Source organism: Dendrobium catenatum, unplaced genomic scaffold (genome assembly GCF_001605985.2).
Source record: "Dendrobium catenatum unplaced genomic scaffold, ASM160598v2 fragScaff_scaffold_740, whole genome shotgun sequence".
Lineage (NCBI taxonomy): Eukaryota > Viridiplantae > Streptophyta > Magnoliopsida > Asparagales > Orchidaceae > Dendrobium > Dendrobium catenatum.
This window is the reverse complement of record NW_021319202.1, coordinates 1,058,339-1,077,916: the sequence shown is the minus strand read 5'-3', so window position 1 is coordinate 1,077,916 and position 19,578 is coordinate 1,058,339. Positions and strand designations below refer to the sequence as shown.

The window sequence follows — 19,578 nt, the reverse complement described above, 5'->3', positions numbered from 1 at the left end:
ACTTAGCCCCTCCTCGTCATAAAACCCTCTGAATGGCTTTTCGCATTTTGGAAAAGTACCATAGGTTATGTCAGTCTTTTAAAGCAAGATTTTTCTTAAAAAACTGTCAAACAATTGTTCTTTTCTATTTTTGGAAACATTTAGGTCAATTAAGACAAATTCACGTACGCATCGATACACAAAGACTCGAACCCAAGACCTCTTAATTGGTAGTCTAAGCTCTCATGCAACAGGCCAAGATGAGCTGTGTAATAATTCTTTTCTTACAAATCCCATTTTCAACCTCATTATTGATTAAAATTAATATTTGTTAAATCTCATCATTCAAACGATTTAACGAATTGAGATTTTTTTTAATAAATCTTAAATCCTTAAATGAACTAAATATCTAAAATCCTGTATTAATTTTCTAAATAATTTAATAGAATTTAACAGAATTTAATAATTATTTTGTCAAATATCTTTCAGCATTTACATTTTACCATACCCAATGCTTATAAAATCCTAATTCCTAGATTTACAAAATTTACTAAATCCTTCAAAAGTAAAATCCTTCTTTTACAAAAACAGCCCCTTAGGTTTTTAACGCGCAGCAAATTCTAACCCTTGAAGGTTTCTTAAAACTATAAAGTCTGCTAGTCACGTCTTCTTATCTACTCTCTCTCTCTCTCTCTCTCGATGACAAATATAAAATTGCTGCCATCTCCAGTGATCTCCATGCTCCTCCTACCTTGCTTCACAACCCTCTTCTTCCTCATCAAACCTCTTTTAAAAATCCTTCTTACCCAGGAAACAATGTCCCTCACATGGCCATTGAACTTCGACTCCATCGATCGCTATCTCAGCGTTTTTGATCAAGACTTGTCCATCTTAGATACAGATGTCGGAATCTCTAAGTACAGACAAACACCAGGGGAACAACTGAAGTGTGTTTTCTGTCTCTCAGATATCAGCGAAGGAGAGGAGATCCGAAAACTAAGGTGCGGCCATATTTTTCACCGGATTTGCTTAGACAAATGGCTCAAGTATCAGAGGGTCAGTTGCCCTCTATGTCGCTCTTCTTTGGCTTCATTAGAGGTGAAGGAGAAGCTTGATGAGGCATGGGAGGAAGAGCCTGAGGATTCTGGTCCTCCTCTACTGGCTTTTGTTCAAAGTGAATGGTGGGGGAGATGTATATATTCTCTTGGTTGAAAGAGGATTTGTAGGTGGTTTGCCTCTGTAGCTAGCTTAGAATCACAGCTGGAAGAAAGATTATTGTTGCAATAACTGTTAGTTAGTCTTCTCTTTTTCTTCATTTGCCTGAACTGCTGGTTTGATAGCTTATGATCCTTTTTCATGTACATAAATAAAAATTGGACACTTCTCCTTTCTTTTTTCCTCCTTCAATCTCTCCCTTCTTCTTTGTCTGCCGTATCCAAGTACTTTAGGTTACTCACACTCATTTCTTGGGGAAATTATTAGGTTCGGACATCGGACGACGTCCAGAACCCAATGAAAATACGTCACATCACCCTCTACTCGGTACTGAGCTTAGTATAAGCTCGGTACTGTGCTTCATAGTACCGTGTTTAGTATTACTCGGTACTGTGAAGTATCACAGCACCGAAGGGTAAGCTGTGTCCAATGTCCGAACCCAATAATCTCTCCAGTTCTTGACCTACTAGATGGTGCAAAATATTAAAGTTCATAACAGTTTTTTTTTTTAAATTGGGGTATCTATTCGCTGCCACTCCAAAGGGAATGCTTGGTGGCGTAACTAATCTCTTGGTGGAACCTAGCGAGGCCACCCACCGGCATCAGACCCACAATTGCTTTGCCCCACTGAAGAAGTAGGCCGTAGTAGAGGAGATTTGAACCCGGGATGGGGGTTCTCAACTGTGCTCGTCCACCAACCACCCTAAGCCTTGGTGGGTACAGTTTGTTTTTTCATTGTGCGCCAACAAATTTTTTTGAAGGACAAAACTGTGTATTATTATATATTTTTTTGGAGTTTGCAGAAGGCACAGTTTTTTTTCTCTAATCTTTCACACATAGCATGGAGTTATATAATCGACACCTGATATATAAATTTATTTAATCAGTCATATTTTTGGCATGGCTCAATTAAAAGGCATTTATTATTGGGCTTAGAGATTAAATGCAAATGTCTCTATTTGTCTGAGTCTATTGTGGAATTATTTTCTGCTGATGGTCTTAATAATATTTCCTCTACGGAAAGTTCTTCAATTTGGTCTCATTTCTCCCCAAATAAAAGTTTGCTCAATCATCTGAAGGGGGCTGTTTGCTCTTTAAGGTTTCGTTTGGGACGATTTTTTTTACTGCTTTTTAAAGCAGCTTTTTAATATAATTTTTTTTTAAAGTTTTATACTAGAAAACTACTTTAACAAGCAGTAAAAAAGTCGTCCCAAACGAAGCCTAAATTTTGATCACTTATAATTGAAACAATTAAAAACATTGGTGTTTTAAATTGAATGAATAATTGATTTTAAATAAATATTTATATAATATCATATATTGGAGTGGGGTAATAAATTAAATTTTCCATATTAAGATATGGGTATCAATCAAAACAAAAATGTCAACTTGATGGATAACTAACACTATTATTTCATTATTTATTATAGTATGAATATAACTTTGCTTTATTTGTAAGAAGATTAATCACATTGATTCACATAGAGATAAAATATAAGAATTGTATGATCAATAGAAGTTTTTGGTTTTCTATACTTGAGGGGAGAAGTTAAGGAGATATAATATTGGCATTCGAATGATGTTAGTCAGGCAACATGGGTTCGAAAATGACGGTCTGATGATAGGGAATGGACTATAACAGCAGGGTGGCAATGATGAAACAATTGTGCTTGGATGATGATGGTTTGATAATGATAGTTGGTTGTCAATTATAGATAGTTGTGATCGATCATGTCGAAAATTAGATAGAGCTATCGAGTATCTTTCAAATTTCTATTAACTTTCTTCAATATCAAGTCTGGATTTAAGTAAATTCAATTAAAATTTCATATCACTTCATTCGATGGCTCACATCAAATTCTTTGATTATATATCATTTATTTAATAGTTGAGTATATTTAAGACCTTGAAATTAAATGATCTTAGGCTCATTGGTTTCGTCTGATCAAGCCACTTCATCTAACTATATGCTTGTAAGATTTGAAGACCGTTTAATCTTTCAATTATAATATCCTGAAGCCTCTAACCGTACTTCATATGCTTGATTTAGACTCATTTTAACTCTAATCATACCACCTTTGATGTCATTCAGTTTGTCTTATTTGGACCTTTAGTTCGACTATAAAATTATTGAAATTAAAATAGAAATATTCTTAAATTTAATTGTAAAACTTTTATGTTCAAATATTACTTTGAGAGAGTTTTAGCTCATTAGCCTTAATTTTTGCAATTATTGTTTTCTTGCCTTATCTATTTAGCAATAGAGTTGAATAAGTCAGAAAACAAATCATAATTATGAATATATTAAGATTAAGACACTTCAATAAATTTGAACTTCATTTATTAATATAGCAAAATTAAATCCTCTTGGATTAATTCCAATAAAGTGATGAGCCGTTTGGCATCACCATCAGAACTCTAATTCCATCAACATCAAATCATTTATATTATCTGAATGCTTCTTAACATTTAAATAATAATGCCACCCATCAAAATTTTAAATCTTTATTTGTAATTAAGATTTCGTTTGAGACAGCTTTTTACTGCTTTTTAAAATAGCTTTTTAGCAGAAAATTAAAAATTTTGTACTAAAAAATTGCTTTAAAAAATAGTAAGAAAGCTGTCTCAAACAAAGCATGCTAAAGAAAGCATGTTGATGGTGAATCATTTTATGGAGGAATCACTATAATTAATATTTTTTTTTTAAGTTTCTTAAAATGATGATTTTATTTTACTTTCAAGATAAATAAAAATAAAATCATCACACCACTTTATATCATGTTATTTATATATCTAACACATAATCTTAATTTTTCATGTCTATAGAATAAATATGGTTGCAAGAAATGAAATATTAAAGTTTATAGACGGGTATGGGGGGTAGGAATGAAATATATATAAGAGTAACATATTTGATATTAAAGTTGTCTATGAGTGATAGACATGAAATATTAAAATTGTGTGTCACATATGTAAATAGCATGATATAAAATGGTATGTTTGTAAATCTCCTTTTTCTAATATATATTTTTGATAAATAGCATTTTGGCATTCACAATCGGTTGTGTTAGGGGCATTCATTCTTTGGGTGAAATTATTCTGTGCAGATAGAAATTCCGTCCGGAAGCGAATCAGAACGCACCACGTCACCCGTTTGCAATGTTCCAAGTAATATGGCACGTTCTAATTCACCTCCAGATGATTCGGCGTCCGTACAAAATAATTTCTCCATTCTTTGGATGGTCTAATGCTTTTGCTAAGGCAAACTGGGTGAATAATTTCTCGTTTTTCATGAGGCTAATCTGTTTTTACAGGTGTTTTTTTTTTTGTTTTTTTTTGTATTTTCTCTGTCCAGCTTTTTAGTCCTTCAAATATATATATATATATTTTTTTATTGTAATCACTTTTTTTATCATTGGTAAATTTTTATTGCAGTTTTGGATCCTGCACTATCTCATTGAGTTGTATTTGGGCTAAGTGTTAATTTTATAAAGGAGAGGCTTAACAGTGGAAATTAGCAGAAGAAGCATCAAATTCAAATAATTCAAAAAGATATGAATTTACTAAATTGTTTGGGGCATTCAGAAGGTGTCAAACAGTTCCGTGCTTTCTGAATATCATAGAGACAGACAAAGGATGCGGGAGAGATGGGGAGAGTTTTTAATATTAATATATATATTATTTAAATATTATATGTCAGTTTTTTAATATTATATATTTTAAATATCAGTTTATATTTTATATATTTTAAATATAATTAAACTGATATTTAAAATATATAATACTTAAAAACTGATAGATAACATATAAATATTTTTTTTATATTATAACATATTTTAAATATCAGTTTAAATATTATTTAAAATATAAAACTATACAGCAACAATAACATTGCCTTTATCCCACTATGTGGGGTTGGCTACATGAATCCTTTTTTTCTATTGTGTCATATTAAAAGTCAATTTCTCGTTTAAATCTAATAAATAATAGTCATTCCTAATATTTTCTAACCAAGTCTTTTTAGGTCTACCCCTACCTTTCTTTATTTGTACCATAAGTCAAATCTAATACCTCTACTCTTATAACCGGATCGTCAGAAGGCCGCCGTTTTATGTGACCAAACCATCTAAGGCGACTCGCTCTAATCCTATCTTCTACTGGAGCAACTCCAACCTTTCCACGTATATGCTCATTTCGTATCCTATCTCTAAGGGTAAAGCCACTCATCCACCTGAGCCATCCTCATCTCTGCCACACTTAACTTAGTTTATGCTTCTCTTTTAATAGCAACATCGGCACCATAAAGCATTGCAAGCCTCACTTACCATCTTATAGAATTTCCCTTAAGTTTGAGGGGTACATTCATCTATCACATAACAAGCCCGATGCATTCCTCCACTTCAAACCATCCAACTGAATTCTGCTGATAATATCCCCATCTATTTCACCATCTACTCTGAACAAAAGATCCAGATATCTAAACGTGTACTTTTATTGATGACTTGATCGCCAAAGTCAACATCCCCTCACCGTATGTCTTATTACTACTAAAATTACACTCTATATTCCGTTTTAATCTACTCAAGCGAAAAACCTTTAGACCTAAATATAAAAAGTATAAAATTGTATAAATTACTTTTAAATAATTATATATTTAAACAATAAAATTTGTTTAAAGAATTCACTCCTTTTTAAATTAAATATGAATTCAATGCTACTTGTGCTAATTTTCACTATTAAGATGTAAATTTACTCTGGACTAATGTCCTATTGTATTTTAAAGTCGTAAAAAATCAAAAAACCTTTGTAATTAAAATTAGCAACAGGGTTAGATTGTAAATAGATTTGATGGAAAAAAGAAGATGCACTTCTCTCAATTCTCTTGATGTGATATTTCATAGAAATGGTGGGTCTAAAAAAGTTTAAAAAGGAAGGCTTCAATCTCCCAAACCATTTAAAAATAAACAAGAAAATTGAATCCATTTTAATTAAGTAGCTTTTATCATTTATTTCAAAAACATATTTATTTGCACTTTTGCAATTTTTATTGACATCTAACAAAAGTTACCTAATTTGTAATTGTCATAATTGCATAAGTGATTGTATGACATGCATTTAATAATGTCCATGTGATGTATGTGATTCATGCAAATAAAAAAAAATCATATTCCATATTTATTTGCAAAAAAGTATAAAAATGGATATAATATTTGATGAAACTTCAAATAAATATAAAAGCAAAAAAAATAGAGAAAAAATTGTGCATGATGATAAGTGAATGATGAATGAGTATTGACCAGAATAAAATAGGCAATATTTTCAAATTTTTATATTTTATTTAAATTTTTAAATGTTTTGAAATTTTATTTTTGATTGAATGACAAAAATTATATATTTTTTTAAAAAATTTTGATTGAGGTCAGTGTATATATTAATAGATAAATATGTGAAGAATAGAATGTCTTTTGGTGTGGGATTTTCATATTATGGTGGGCGTCTAAATTGGAAAGTGTTTAAAGCGTCTTATTCCTTATAAAAGAAATTCACAAAGTAATAATAATAAAAAAAACTTAGTTAGGTGGCACAATTATATATATTATTAAAAAAAAAATTTGTGCTTTTCTCCAATTTTATTGGAGAACTTAAATTAAGAAGACCAAATTAATTTTTGATATAATTTTTTTAATGTGGAATTTAGCAACACTCAAATTGAAATGTTGGTATTGATTATGTAAGTTATATGGCATACATTTATTATGATATGCATATGAAGCGATGTTCCTCACTTAATCTTATATGTTGTATTTAGTACAATAAATATTCATCATATTATAGTGGAGGTTAAAGAGAGTGTTAGGCTTATAATTTTAAGAAAAAAATGATAAAAATTTAAATAAGTGATAATAAAAGTAAATTAAAAAAAAAAATTTACTTATATGTATGATATTGTTTTCTATGACAATAAGCTTTAAAATTTCATTAAAATCAAGATACCCTTATACTTGGAGGAAATGCTCTATGAACCCTAACCTTAGAAGGATACTATATATAAGATTAAAAGCTTCCAACACTTCTCAAAACTTATTTTGAACTTGATTTGTTTATCACATGATCGAACACACTTTTGTAGTTTGTTTGTATTTTAGAACCATGATTAAATAATAGTCGATGATGATTTAATTAATATTCAAAAAATTTATTTGTATTTTAGAACCCCACACGCTCCTAGCCACCCACGTCGCCACTGCCTACCAAGCACCTAGTGCTATGGGTGTCAATATTTGACACGAGATGAAAAACCTATCCGATTTCAAAACGAGTCGGGTTCGGGTTCTAGGATTCGACTCGTTTGAAAAGCGGGTCGGTCCGGGTTGACCCGACGGGGTGTCCCGACGGGTTGTCGGGTCAACCTGAAAACCCGTTTAAATTGAAGTACCCGCAGTTGCCCTTACCTGCCAACTGCCGCAAGCGGGCGCGCCCCGCTGTTGCCCGCGCTGACCCGGCCCCCACCTGCCGCTCACGTGCGTTCTCGCGAACCACGTAGTTCGCGCCCGTGTCCGCTCGCATGAGTCCGAGTTCGCACAGCCCACATGTGTCGCGCCGCCCGCTGCCGGCTTTCCCTGCCACCGCAGATGCCTAAATCGTGTTGGGTCGGGTCAATCCGCCAACCCGACGGGTCGGGTCCGGGTTCAATTTCCGACCCGTTTACATACTTGTGTCGGGTTATGGTCGACACGTTTGAACCCGTGTCAATTTCAAGTTCGACTCGAACTCGACCTGTGACCCGAAATTGACACCCCTACCTGGCGCAATAGTTGTTAGCTTTTACTTTGCATTCATTTTAAGTCAAATAAAAAAAATACATACTTTTATTTTACATTCTTCCAAATAGATTTAAGTATTTCAAAGCATTTCTTTCAAAGTAGATTTAATTTTACTCTACATTCTTTTTTATAAAATTAAACAACCCCATTAAAGCTCCTTATCAAATTTGGTGGACCTATTGTCATGTGTTTGAGACATCTAACATAAAAGATATTTGGGTCAAAATATTTTATTAATTAGAATTCTTTTTAAAACTTTTATTTATCTCAAACTAAATTTCATAAAAAATAAATTAATTAAATTTTAATTAAAATATTATCTATCAAATCAATTTAATTTGAGATGTGCAAGAAAGAATCAATTTAAATAAATCGTTAAAATATTTAGGGAATATATATATGTTATTTTAACGTCATAATTACTTTAAAACATTAAAATATATATTTTATTTTAAATAAATTAATATTAGATACTTTTAATATTTTAAATTTTAAATTTTGCATTAAAAAATATACAGATTTTGGTGTTAAAATTTCTTGATACCTATATAAATCTCTTAAAATTTATGATTTTATAGATTTTTATTAATTTTATTATATAAATTCTTATATAATCTATATAAACTTAGATGATTTTACAATATTGTTTAAGGGTGTTGCGTCTTGGAATATTCGCGGAGGTAGAGAAATATATAGTTTAATGTCTTAGCGCTGTACGAAGATCCATCACACAAGCAAATAAGAAAGATGGTGTAGCGTTCATAAGAGGCACCAGAGTTTTTACGTGTAAACCCCTGAAAAGGAAAAAAATCACGGGGCCTGACCCAGTTTGAATGAATCCACTAGTATTTGCAGTCGATTACAAATGAGGCCCTTTCTTGGGAGAAGGCCTTGACTTGATGTCACAAATATACATCGTATAGAGCGCATTACATGATGAGAGTTATAATAATCAACATAGATATGTTTGTCTGACCTGCAGGACCATAGTTGATAGGATAGAGGTCGAAAAGATTGTAATATGCAGGAGATCGAGGTCAGAAAGACTGTTTTTTTGGCGATGGAGGTTGGAAGGACCATAGTAGGTGACAGAGGTCGAAAAGATCATAGTCGGCAGAAGACAGGGGTCCAAAAGATTGTAGTTGACAGGAGATTGGGGTCAAAAAGACCGTAGTAGTAGAGCAGTACTCTGACAGAAGTCCGGGAACCAAGTGGTGGTCCGATAGAATTTTTGGACCTCATATGGTGGTCTGGCATAAGTCTGGGCGTCAGGTGGTGTTCCGATAGAAGTTCAAGCGTGTAAGGTGGTGGTCCGGTAGAAGTCCAGGCTTTTCAAGTGGTGGTTCAGCAAAAGTTCGGGCGTCGGGTGGTGGTCCGACAGAAGTCCGGGCATTAGGTGGTGATCCGATAGAAGTCTGGGCGTTAGGTGGTGGTTTGACAGATGTCCGGGCCTCAAGTGGTGGTCCAGTTGAAGTCCGGGTGTTAGGTGGTGGTCCAGCGAAGGTGAGGGCCCCAAGTGGTGGTTCGACGAAGCTCAAGACCTCAAGCGGTGGTCTGACGGAACTCAGGCGGCGGTCCGGCGGAACTCAAGCGGTGGTCGAGGAGGAGCAAGGAGGCAAGAGTGATCTTCGATCTCTTTATTGAATCCCTTGGGCTTAGGTCCCTCTTTCAAGAGGGAGGAGGGGTCTATTTATAGATTTCCTAGAGTGATATGGTCCGTAAATAGGTGGGAGATCATGGGCATATGGGGAGGGCCTGGATGGATGGGCGATGTTGAATCCCTTGATCATGGACCGTTTTATGGACATTCGAATGTCTTACTAATGTCAGAATTTAGTGATCTTGGGCTCGTTGGATTTGTCTCATCGAGCCGCTCGATGCGAGTATAAGCATGTCATGTGTTGGAAACCGTTTGGTAATCCAAATTGTGGTTCGAACCTCCCAACAATTCTTTTAACTCTTGATTTGGACCCATTTGGGCTCAAATTGGGTTGGATTTGATGTTGTTGGGTTCGTATTCTCGAGACGTTCAGTTCGACTACAAGTTTGCTAAAATCAAAGTTCGGATGATCCCAAATTTAATTTTGGAAGTTTCCAACTTGATTTTGCATTGAGATTCGTGCCCAGTCAAGATAATTTTCTAATGATGTATCAAAGGGGATCCATAAATTTATTTAAACTGTATTATTATTATTATTATTATTTTATTTTATTTTTTATTTTTTTGTTTTTTGAGATGGGTGATTTAGGAGATATTCTCTCCAACGTGAGGAAGTCACTAATTTCTTCTATTTTCTTTCGCAGGAAGAGCTTAATGGCCATGGAGAACCATTTCGGCGTTGGGCTCTTCATCTCCAGAAGATATTACAATCCATTTTTCCACCCTTCTCTTCCTCCGGAAAGATCCCCTTTCCGTCTAAATCGTTATGTTCCCAGTAAATCTATTTACGTCCGCACTCTACCTTCTTCTCTATCAGGTACTCATCAAAATTTTCTGAATGATTTTAAGTGAGATGGTAATTAGGGCTTTTACTCGGATTTTGCCTAATACAGCATGAGTAAGAAAGTTGAAATTTTGGGTTTCATGTGTGGGTATTGTACTCTTTCTTGCTTTAAAGCTTTCATTTTTAGTAGTTGCGGTAAGTGTTAGGTTAAATGCTATTCGCCCACAGGAAAAGAGGTTGCTGGTGAAGATATAATACAATTATTTCTGAAGGAGAGACAAACGAATGGTGATCTTGTGTCGAAGATTTATGACAATTTATGGAGAAAAGACGAGTTAAGATTTGTTGATGGGAAAATTAATGTTGGAGAGGAGCAGATGCACCAAATTGACATGGTATGGACATTTTGGCTGCCTTTATTAGTATGTACTAGCAATAGCTTTGTCTAATGTGCTGTTTGTCAGAGCACATGACATCTTACTCATGAAACTAAGTTGCTGCTCCATATCAGCTGCTCCACCTTCTTACATACAGCTACAGCTAACTAACTAGACACGTGTCTGATGCTTATAAGCTCTTGTTATTATATATACCATTGTTACTGTAGCATTTAGTATGCTTCGATAGAATGAAAAGCGGATCAGTTTTACTCTTGCTTTCCTGTATTCTTCTCTAACTCTTCTACAGGTACAAGAGTCTTCATGGTATCAGAGCTACTGTAGAAGCTGAGTCTTCATCTTCAAATGACTGAACAAGGGTCCTCTTCTCAGGCCTCGCAGACTGCGGCGGCACCTCATACGTCGTCCGTGTCGACGGCCATGGCCGATTTCACTATCCCTTCTCCTCTTAAATTTCTTATGACAAATCTTAAGCTGATTGTTCCAAATCAGCTCACCAGTGACAACTACCCTGTTTGGAGATTGCAGATTTTTCAGTTGTTTTCAGCTAACGGCTTTGATGGCTATCTCACGGGACTAGCTACTAAGCCGGCTGCATCCGTTGCCGAAACCAACCCTGCCGAGTATAAGCTGTGGAACCTGATAAAGCAAAATCTGGTTTCAGCTCTTCTCTCTACGATTTCACCGGCTGTTCTGCCCTATATTCTGAATCTGTCATCCGCTCGAGATATTTGGGCTACCCTAGAACTTCGGCTTCAACCCTCTAACAGATCTAGGGTAATGCAGCTTAAAAATGAACTTTATCATGTTCAAATGAAGGATCTTACAATGATGCAGTATCTTGCTAAGATTAAGGCGTTGGTCGACAATATTGTTTCTGCCGGAGCTAATCTGGATTATGAAGATATCATTTTACACATTCTGAATGGGCTTCCTCCATCTTATAACCCTTTCAAAACTGCAATTAGAACCAGCCAGCTTCCGATTAATCTGGACGTCCTTTACTCACTTCTCTGCAGTGAGGAGATTCATCAACAAAACGAGATTCAACGTGATGTGTCGTTGATTCCAGACAATACTGCGCTCTACTCCAGTCGTTCTTCTACGTCTCGAGGCCGATCTAATTACAGGGGAAACAGAGGTCGTGGAGCAGCGGATATGGAGCAGCAACTTAGTTTCATGAGTAAGATGTCATGTGCTCTGACAACCGACAATAACTGTTCTATTTCTTTCGATTCAAATGGATTTCTCATCACGGATCTACAGGACAATCGCATTCTCATCCGTGGACACAGCCGTAATGGAATCTACTCACTTGTCACTCCATCCATCAACAGCCACAAAGCTCTTCACTCCACTGCATTCAACTCCACCATCTGGCATGCTAGGCTCGGACACCCAAACATTCGAACTCATCAGCATTTAGCTAAATTAGTTACTTCTATATGTACTCCCAATTCTACTTTTGTTTGCAAATCTTGTACTATGGCCAAGAGCCATAAATTACCTTTTCCTTCTTCTAGGTCAAATGTATCTAAACCTTTTATGTTAATACACTCAGATGTTTGGGGTCCAGCTCCTGTTCCTTCTGTCAATGGTTTTCGTTACTATGTACTTTTTATTGATGATTATACTCATTTTACTTGGCTATTTCTAATGCAACACAAATCCGAAACACTACTTAAATTTAAACAATTTTGCAATCTCATAGCCACAAAATTCGACTCCCATATTAAGACGTTTCGTTCGGATGGTGGTGGTGAGTTTACCAGTCATGAATTTCGACAATACCTTCTCTCTAAAGGTATTACACATCAGTTGAGCTGCCCCTACACCCCTGAACAAAACGGTCTTGCCGAACGCAAGCATCGGCATCTCCTTGATACTACTCGAACTCTTCTTTTAGAAGCTTCTCTTCCAAATCATTTCTGGGCCGAAGCTCTTCTCACGTCTGTTTATCTTATTAATCGTCTACCCACAAAAGCTGCCAACCTTAGCATACCCTTCCAGCTTCTATATAATACACCTCCATATTATTCCCATTTAAAAACCTTTGGCTGCCTTTGTTTTTCATGGTTACAACCTCTAGCTTCTAATAAACTTTCACCACGCTCTCAAGAGTGCATTTTCTTAGGATACTCCTCCTCCCATAAAGGCTATCGTTGTTTAAATCTCACTACAAACAAGATTCATATCTCTCGTCACGTTATTTTTCATGAAAATGTGTTTCCTTTTCAATCTAAAACACCTTCTGTCACATCCCCTTTACCAAACTCATTCTCAAATCCACATCTTCTCATACCTGTTTCCACTCTTTCCCCAGCTCCACCAAGCAGTTCTATCTCCACCGTCCCAACTGAACAAGCTGATTCACCATCTGTTTCTACAGCTTCTCAATCCACCTCATCAATTCCTTCTTCCCTGACTCAACCGATCTCTAGTTCCTTCTTACCTCCACAGCCAAATACCACCTCTATACATCCAATGCAAACTCGACTTAAAATGGGTGTTCACCGTCCTAAACAGATCTTTGATCTGTTTACTCAACCCAGCTCCACTCTTCTTCCAACTACCTACAATCAAGCCATTAAATACAAACCTTGGCGAGATGCTATGTCAGAAGAGTTTCTTGCCTTGCAGAAGCAGGGCACTTGGTCTCTTGTTCCGCCGCCTACTCATTCCAATATCCTTGGTTGTCGCTGGGTCTTTAAGACCAAACAATCATCTGATGGACATATTGAGCGATACAAAGCTCGATTGGTAGCTCAAGGTTTCAATCAAGAGTTTGGTATAAACTACAAGGAAACCTTCAGTCCTGTGGCCAAAATTCCCACCATTCGAGTACTTCTTCTAGTGGCACTCCATCGTGGCTGGTCCACTCTACAGTTTGATATATCAAATGCCTTTTTACATGGTGATCTTCATGATGAGATTTATATGAAACAACATCCAGGATTTACTGATACTCAGCATCCTCACTATGTATGCAAGCTCCATAAGGCAATTTATGTTATGGCCTCAAACAGGCTCCAAGAGAATGGTACAACAAGCTAACTTCCTTTCTTCTTACATTCGGCTTTCATTTTAGCAAGGCGGATCCTTCCTTACTTATCTATCTTCAAGATGGGATACAGATCTTTCTACTCATTTATGTAGATGATCTCCTTATCATCGGCAACAAATCGGCTATTATTGAACAACTTCTTCTACAATTGAGGCAACAGTTTTCACTAAAGCAGCTGGGCACAATTTCTACCTTCCTCGGTTTACAGGTTACTAAAACTCATGCTGGCACCTTCTTACATCAGACTAAGTATATGTCTGACTTGATACAAGCTACTGGTTTTCAGAACAGCAAATCTGTTCCGACTCCTATGACATTAAAGCCATCTCAATGCTCCAATGCAGCCGATCCTTACCATGATCCGCATCAATTTCGACAGTTAGCCGGCTCTTTGAACTACCTTACTATTACAAGACCTGATATAGCTTATGCCACAAATCAAATTTGTCAAAATATGCATCATCCTACTGTAGGCGACTACTTGGCGCTTAAAAGAGTCTTGCGGTATATTCAAGGCACGATGGACTATGGACTCCCTCTGCTTCCAGCCTCCTTACAGCTAACCACCTATTCTGATGCAGATTGGGCTGGAGATACATCTGATCGGAAGTCAATCACAGGCTTTTGTACCTTTCTCGGCAAAACACCTATCTCATGGTGTGTAAAGAAACAGCCTACGGTGGCCAAATCTTCTACTGAAGCAGAATATCGGGCTCTCTCTTCGGCTACGACGGACGTCATCTGGCTCCGTCGTCTTCTCTCCGATCTTCTAGTTCCTCAACATGGCCCGACTACTATCTATTGCGACAACATCTCCGCTCTTGCTCTAGCTCACAATCCAGTTTTCCATGCCAGAACCAAGCATATTGAGATCGATTATCACTTTATTCGTCATCACATTGACACCAAAACTGTGCTCGTTTCACACATTAATTCTGTTGATCAACCAGCTGATATCCTCACTAAACCTTTGCCACCAAACAGGTTCACTGATCTTAGACACAAATTGGGCATTTGCTCCTCCAATGCACAATTTGAGGGGGCCTGTCAGAGCACATGACATCTTACTCATGAAACTAAGTTGCTGCTCCATATCAGCTGCTCCACCTTCTTACATACAGCTACAGCTAACTAACTAGACACGTGTCTGATGCTTATAAGCTCTTGTTATTATATATACCATTGTTACTGTAGCATTTAGTATGCTTCGATAGAATGAAAAGCGGATCAGTTTTACTCTTGCTTTCCTGTATTCTTCTCTAACTCTTCTACAGGTACAAGAGTCTTCACTGTTTAGCTACACGTAAGATTTAACCCAAATAGGATTTAGTAAATCATAAAAATCCAGATTTTGGAAATCTTGAGAGGTTGAAAACCTGTAAATTTGACTGGCATGATAACTATTCAATCTTGTTAAATCCTGATAAACATTTTGGCTGTTTGTTTTAGGATTTAAGATTTGTGAGGTGGGAAATCCTTCAATTCTGCAAATGAAGGGACTTAACAAATAATGGAGTTGAAATGGGATTTGTCAAAACAATATGATTTAAAGTCTCCATAATTCTATTTAGCAGGATTTAAGTTAAATCTTGCTTGCATTGATTATTGGGTTGTTCTTTTGTTTTTCTTCTTTGTGTATATAGTTGGAATTAGAAGGTTCTGAATTGGAAGGAAATGGTGGATTTCTAAAACTAACCAAAACCATGGAGTGGATCTCCAGTGAGAACATTGCTCCAATCAACAAGAAATTGGCGACAAAGGTCAGGTTCCCTCCATTTTTGTTATAATTTGATGGTTTTTTATAGTTACATTTCTTGACATACTTCATTGTTTATGGGGTTGTTATTCATGGTTAACGGAATTGCACTTGTATTTGGTGTGAAAGCAGAAGTGGAAGGATGATGGTGAAAAGAGGAAGAAAGTAAACATTCTCAAATATGAAGCTGTATGCCTTCCTCATCTCAGTTTTATTAAAGAACTTTTGTCTTATTAAATTGAAGAAGACCTTTTGTAGTCTTTGGTATCAGTATCTTTTCACGAACTCTTGTTATGCCCAGCATAGCATCATACATTTTCCATAAAAGTAGCCAAAAATGAGATATGCTTAATTATATAATGACTTCACAAAACTACTTTTTATCCCCTTTATTGTCTTGATGCAGCTTAAGGGCGAGTTGTTGCTTTTAACCATAGGAATTGGAGCTGCTTGTGGGGTATATTGTTTAATAAACTTATCCACAGAGGTACTCTAGTTATAATTTTCCTTCTATGCTTTAGATACGGTTAGCCAGTCAGGTCTTGTGAAGCTGCACAACATTTCTTAAATTTGGCCTTTTTAATTGTTAAGAGAGTATAATTAATGTCATGTAACCCACAGCTTGCTGGCTGTAAAAAAAAAAAATATCTCCATGCACATAATCAATTTTGTTGCATACCTGAAAGTTATTATTCATTATAATTGTAAACAAAATATATTTTTTTGGCTAAAGTGTTATGAATTAATTATAGATAATCCAGGATGATCATTGTTGCATACCGGAATATTCATGGCTATAAAGGAAGAGATTTCATCATCGCAGTGAACAAAAAAATTCTGCACACACAAATAATTTGAGATTACCACAAAAGTGACACAATATTTTTTAATGTGGATTGCGGAGAATAGGGCAAAGGGGAAAACCCTATGGAGCATAACTCAATAGAAATGATTCCACTAGTATGAGTCAAGTATTATAAAAGATGCGCTTTCTTATCACTAGAGAAAGCATTAATAAGTTGTAACCGCATGAACTATGGAAAACATTTCTTGTGGTAATGGGAGTCTGGAGGTGTTCGAGTTATCATTAGGCGATGGTGGGTGGGTGGCTTCATAGGTAGGGTATCTGAGGAAGCTAGTGTCAGATGATGATCTTTGGTTGGCTTGAATGACATGGCGGGAACATTGAAAGTTGGAAAATTGCGAGTGGTTGAATTAGTCATTCTCCTGGAGTCCTAGTAGGAGGGAACATTGGGCTACTTGTCAGACGAGTGTTGTATGTCGACGATTGATGATATATGACGTCGGTTGTTGGTAGATTTTAAATGATAGTTGATAGGAATATTAGAAGTAGGGAAATGATGGGTGGTTGACTTGGTTGCTCTTGTGATTAGATGATAGATCGAGTGATTGGGAATTCTGGTGTTCGGTGTTAGTGATTGATAATGTCGGATGCTAGGCAATTATTGACGAGGATAGTCAGAAGCCTGATGATAATGGGCAGCTAGTTTGGTTGATCTGTTAATAGACTGATATTGTTCATCTCATGTCATTGGTTAACAAACATTAGATGCTGCTCGTTTGCAAACATTGAGTGATTATCAGTAAGGAACATTAAAAGTCAAGCATCAATGAACGATTGACTTTATTGCTTTTTTATAAGAGGGGAGAACGGTTGATTGACAAGATGAGCGTCAAACGTTGATGGCTATAGTCGTCATATGTATCTTTTTGGTCGGCATTGGATGATGGTTAATGAGGAACATTGAAGAACGACCAAGCCGATCGCCCATTGTCACCCAAGTTCCGACATTCCAGAGTGGATGTCATTTGACTTCCACCAACGACTTACATCTAACATTGATGTTTAACACGTATCTTCTTGGACTCTCAACTTTCCCTCTATTTGGCGAAAAATCAAGCATAATACCTGTAGACACTAGACACTAGAATTCAAACTTATTCATTGACAGTTGCTCGACTCCTAGAAAAGATCAATAATTGGCATCCGCCAACTGCCGATGTCCAGCACCTTTCTTCTCACCCCGCCCAATCTTGCTTTCGGTAAGAAGAATGACCATGTCTACCCCCTCATCTTTTGACTTTTGACATTTCTCCTCAACTAATTGCTCCTTTGCTAACGACTAAGTTTGATTCTTGTCCGCCCGGTTGCCTAATCTACCCTCAGATGAGGAGAATGACGACATCGATTGTCCACATTTCAACAACTGATTTCCATCAGCCATCCACTTCTAGTATTGCTCGACATCCACCATCAATTGTTTTTAGACACTCATCTCATTCATGACTACCCTGGCACCCAAAAATACTTTTTAATGCTAACACATGAAACATCTTCCGCGGTTCATGTATATTACATTGTATTAAAGGTTTTTTTAGTTATTGGGATTGACACACTTTGTAATCCTTAACTCATGCTAGTGGAACTACTTCGAATGGGCTCAGCCTGGTGTTTTTTAACCCTTATCAATTTTTTCATAATAAAAAATATTGTCTCAAGTAGACTGCTTTCAACTTATTTGTGTATGTGTCGAATCTTTATAAAATATTTAGATGTTAAATTATATCTACTATTATTAAATTTCCAATACAAAGCACCTAATCATGGTCAATGCCCATTGACCATTTATGCTCTTCTTCTAAACAAGATGACTATTAGCTGATTTTAAAGATTGTCTTAGCATGTGTCAAATTAATCATGACCTATTCTTCTGAATCTGACAGGCCGCTATCAGCTATTCTGCTGGTGTTCTCTTGAGGTTAGTGGGAAGATGTTTGTACTATACAGTTTTATGGTAATGTTATGATAGTTATGAAGCATGATATTCCCTTTCATTCAGGCACCAATTACTTCGTGTCCTTGTAGGAGTATATAGTTAACTTTTAAAGAACAATGGAAATTCCATTTTTAGTAATTTTTCTGATTTTCTGTACTAAATATTTCAAAGGATAAGTGGGAGAGAGTGAGTTTTAGGTTGGTGGTTAGAGTCGATATCAGTCTCCTTTTCTATTCAAAGAAATGAAGACAAGATGAGAGGGAAATATGATGGCCCAAGAGAGAGAGAGAGCCTCCACTCTATTTCCGTAAAATGAAAAAGAGGGCGATGTATTGGTATTTCTTGTTTATTACTATTGTCTTACCATATAGAGTAGTAGAAGTCTATAGCGAAATATGTTGAGTCAAATAGAGTGGTGAGATAGGGAGCTTCCATTCCTTTCTACCTGAGAAAAAGGGGGCCACTCATCCACCTGAGCAGCCTTATCTCTGCAACACTCAACTTAATTTTATGCATCTCTTTTAATGACCAATATTATGCGCCATAAAATATTGGAGGTCTCACCATCATCTTATAGAATTTTCCCTTAGGTTTGAGGGGTACTTTTTATTACACAACATACCCGATGTAGTCCTCCACTTCAACAATCCAACTTGAATTCTAATAATAATATCCTCATCTATTTCACCATCACTTTGAACAATTGATTGAGATATCTAAAACATATACTCTTTTTAATAACTTGATCGCCTAAAGTTACACTTCTCCCCCAGACCTATTACTATTAAAATTACACTTTATGCAATCAGTTTTAGATCTACTCTAATGAAAACCTTTAGACTCTAAGGTTGACCTCCATTATTCAAGTTTTTCTTCAACTCCCGCTCTAGTCTTATCAACAAGAAGAATATCATCAACAAAAAAGAATACACCAAGGTACTTCCTCTTGCAAATGTCTTGTAAGAACATCCATGACTAAAACAAAGGATATGGGTTTAAAGTTGATCCTTGATGTAATCCAATTAAAATAAAAAAAAAAAATTAATCAAATCACCTTGTGTTTGTACACAAGTAACAACTCCTGCATGCATATCCTTAAT

The 19,578-nt window shown here is 36.0% G+C and overlaps 2 protein-coding genes across 7 annotated transcripts in view; both read left to right on the top strand.

Annotated features, from left to right (window-relative positions):
- The first annotated feature begins 488 nt into the window (after nt 1-488).
- On the top strand, nt 489-1,386 carry LOC110098775 (NEP1-interacting protein-like 1). Its single transcript, XM_020825695.2, has one exon. It carries the CDS (start codon nt 679-681, stop codon nt 1,189-1,191), a length of 513 nt encoding a protein of 170 aa, XP_020681354.2. The 5' UTR covers nt 489-678; the 3' UTR covers nt 1,192-1,386.
- Nucleotides 1,387-10,276: 8,890 nt separating this feature from the next.
- LOC110098754 overlaps nt 10,277-19,578 on the top strand; it is a 23,646-nt gene continuing 14,344 nt past the window's right edge. For all 6 annotated transcript variants that reach the window (XM_028696378.1, XM_028696379.1, XM_020825669.2 and 3 more), the window contains exons 1-6: nt 10,277-10,495; nt 10,691-10,857; nt 15,568-15,684; nt 15,813-15,869; nt 16,087-16,167; nt 18,426-18,460. In XM_028696378.1, the coding sequence (XP_028552211.1) occupies nt 10,333-10,495; nt 10,691-10,857; nt 15,568-15,684; nt 15,813-15,869; nt 16,087-16,167; nt 18,426-18,460 (620 nt within the window). In that variant the 5' untranslated portion in view covers nt 10,277-10,332. The remainder of the gene's footprint in view (nt 10,496-10,690; nt 10,858-15,567; nt 15,685-15,812; nt 15,870-16,086; nt 16,168-18,425; nt 18,461-19,578) is intronic.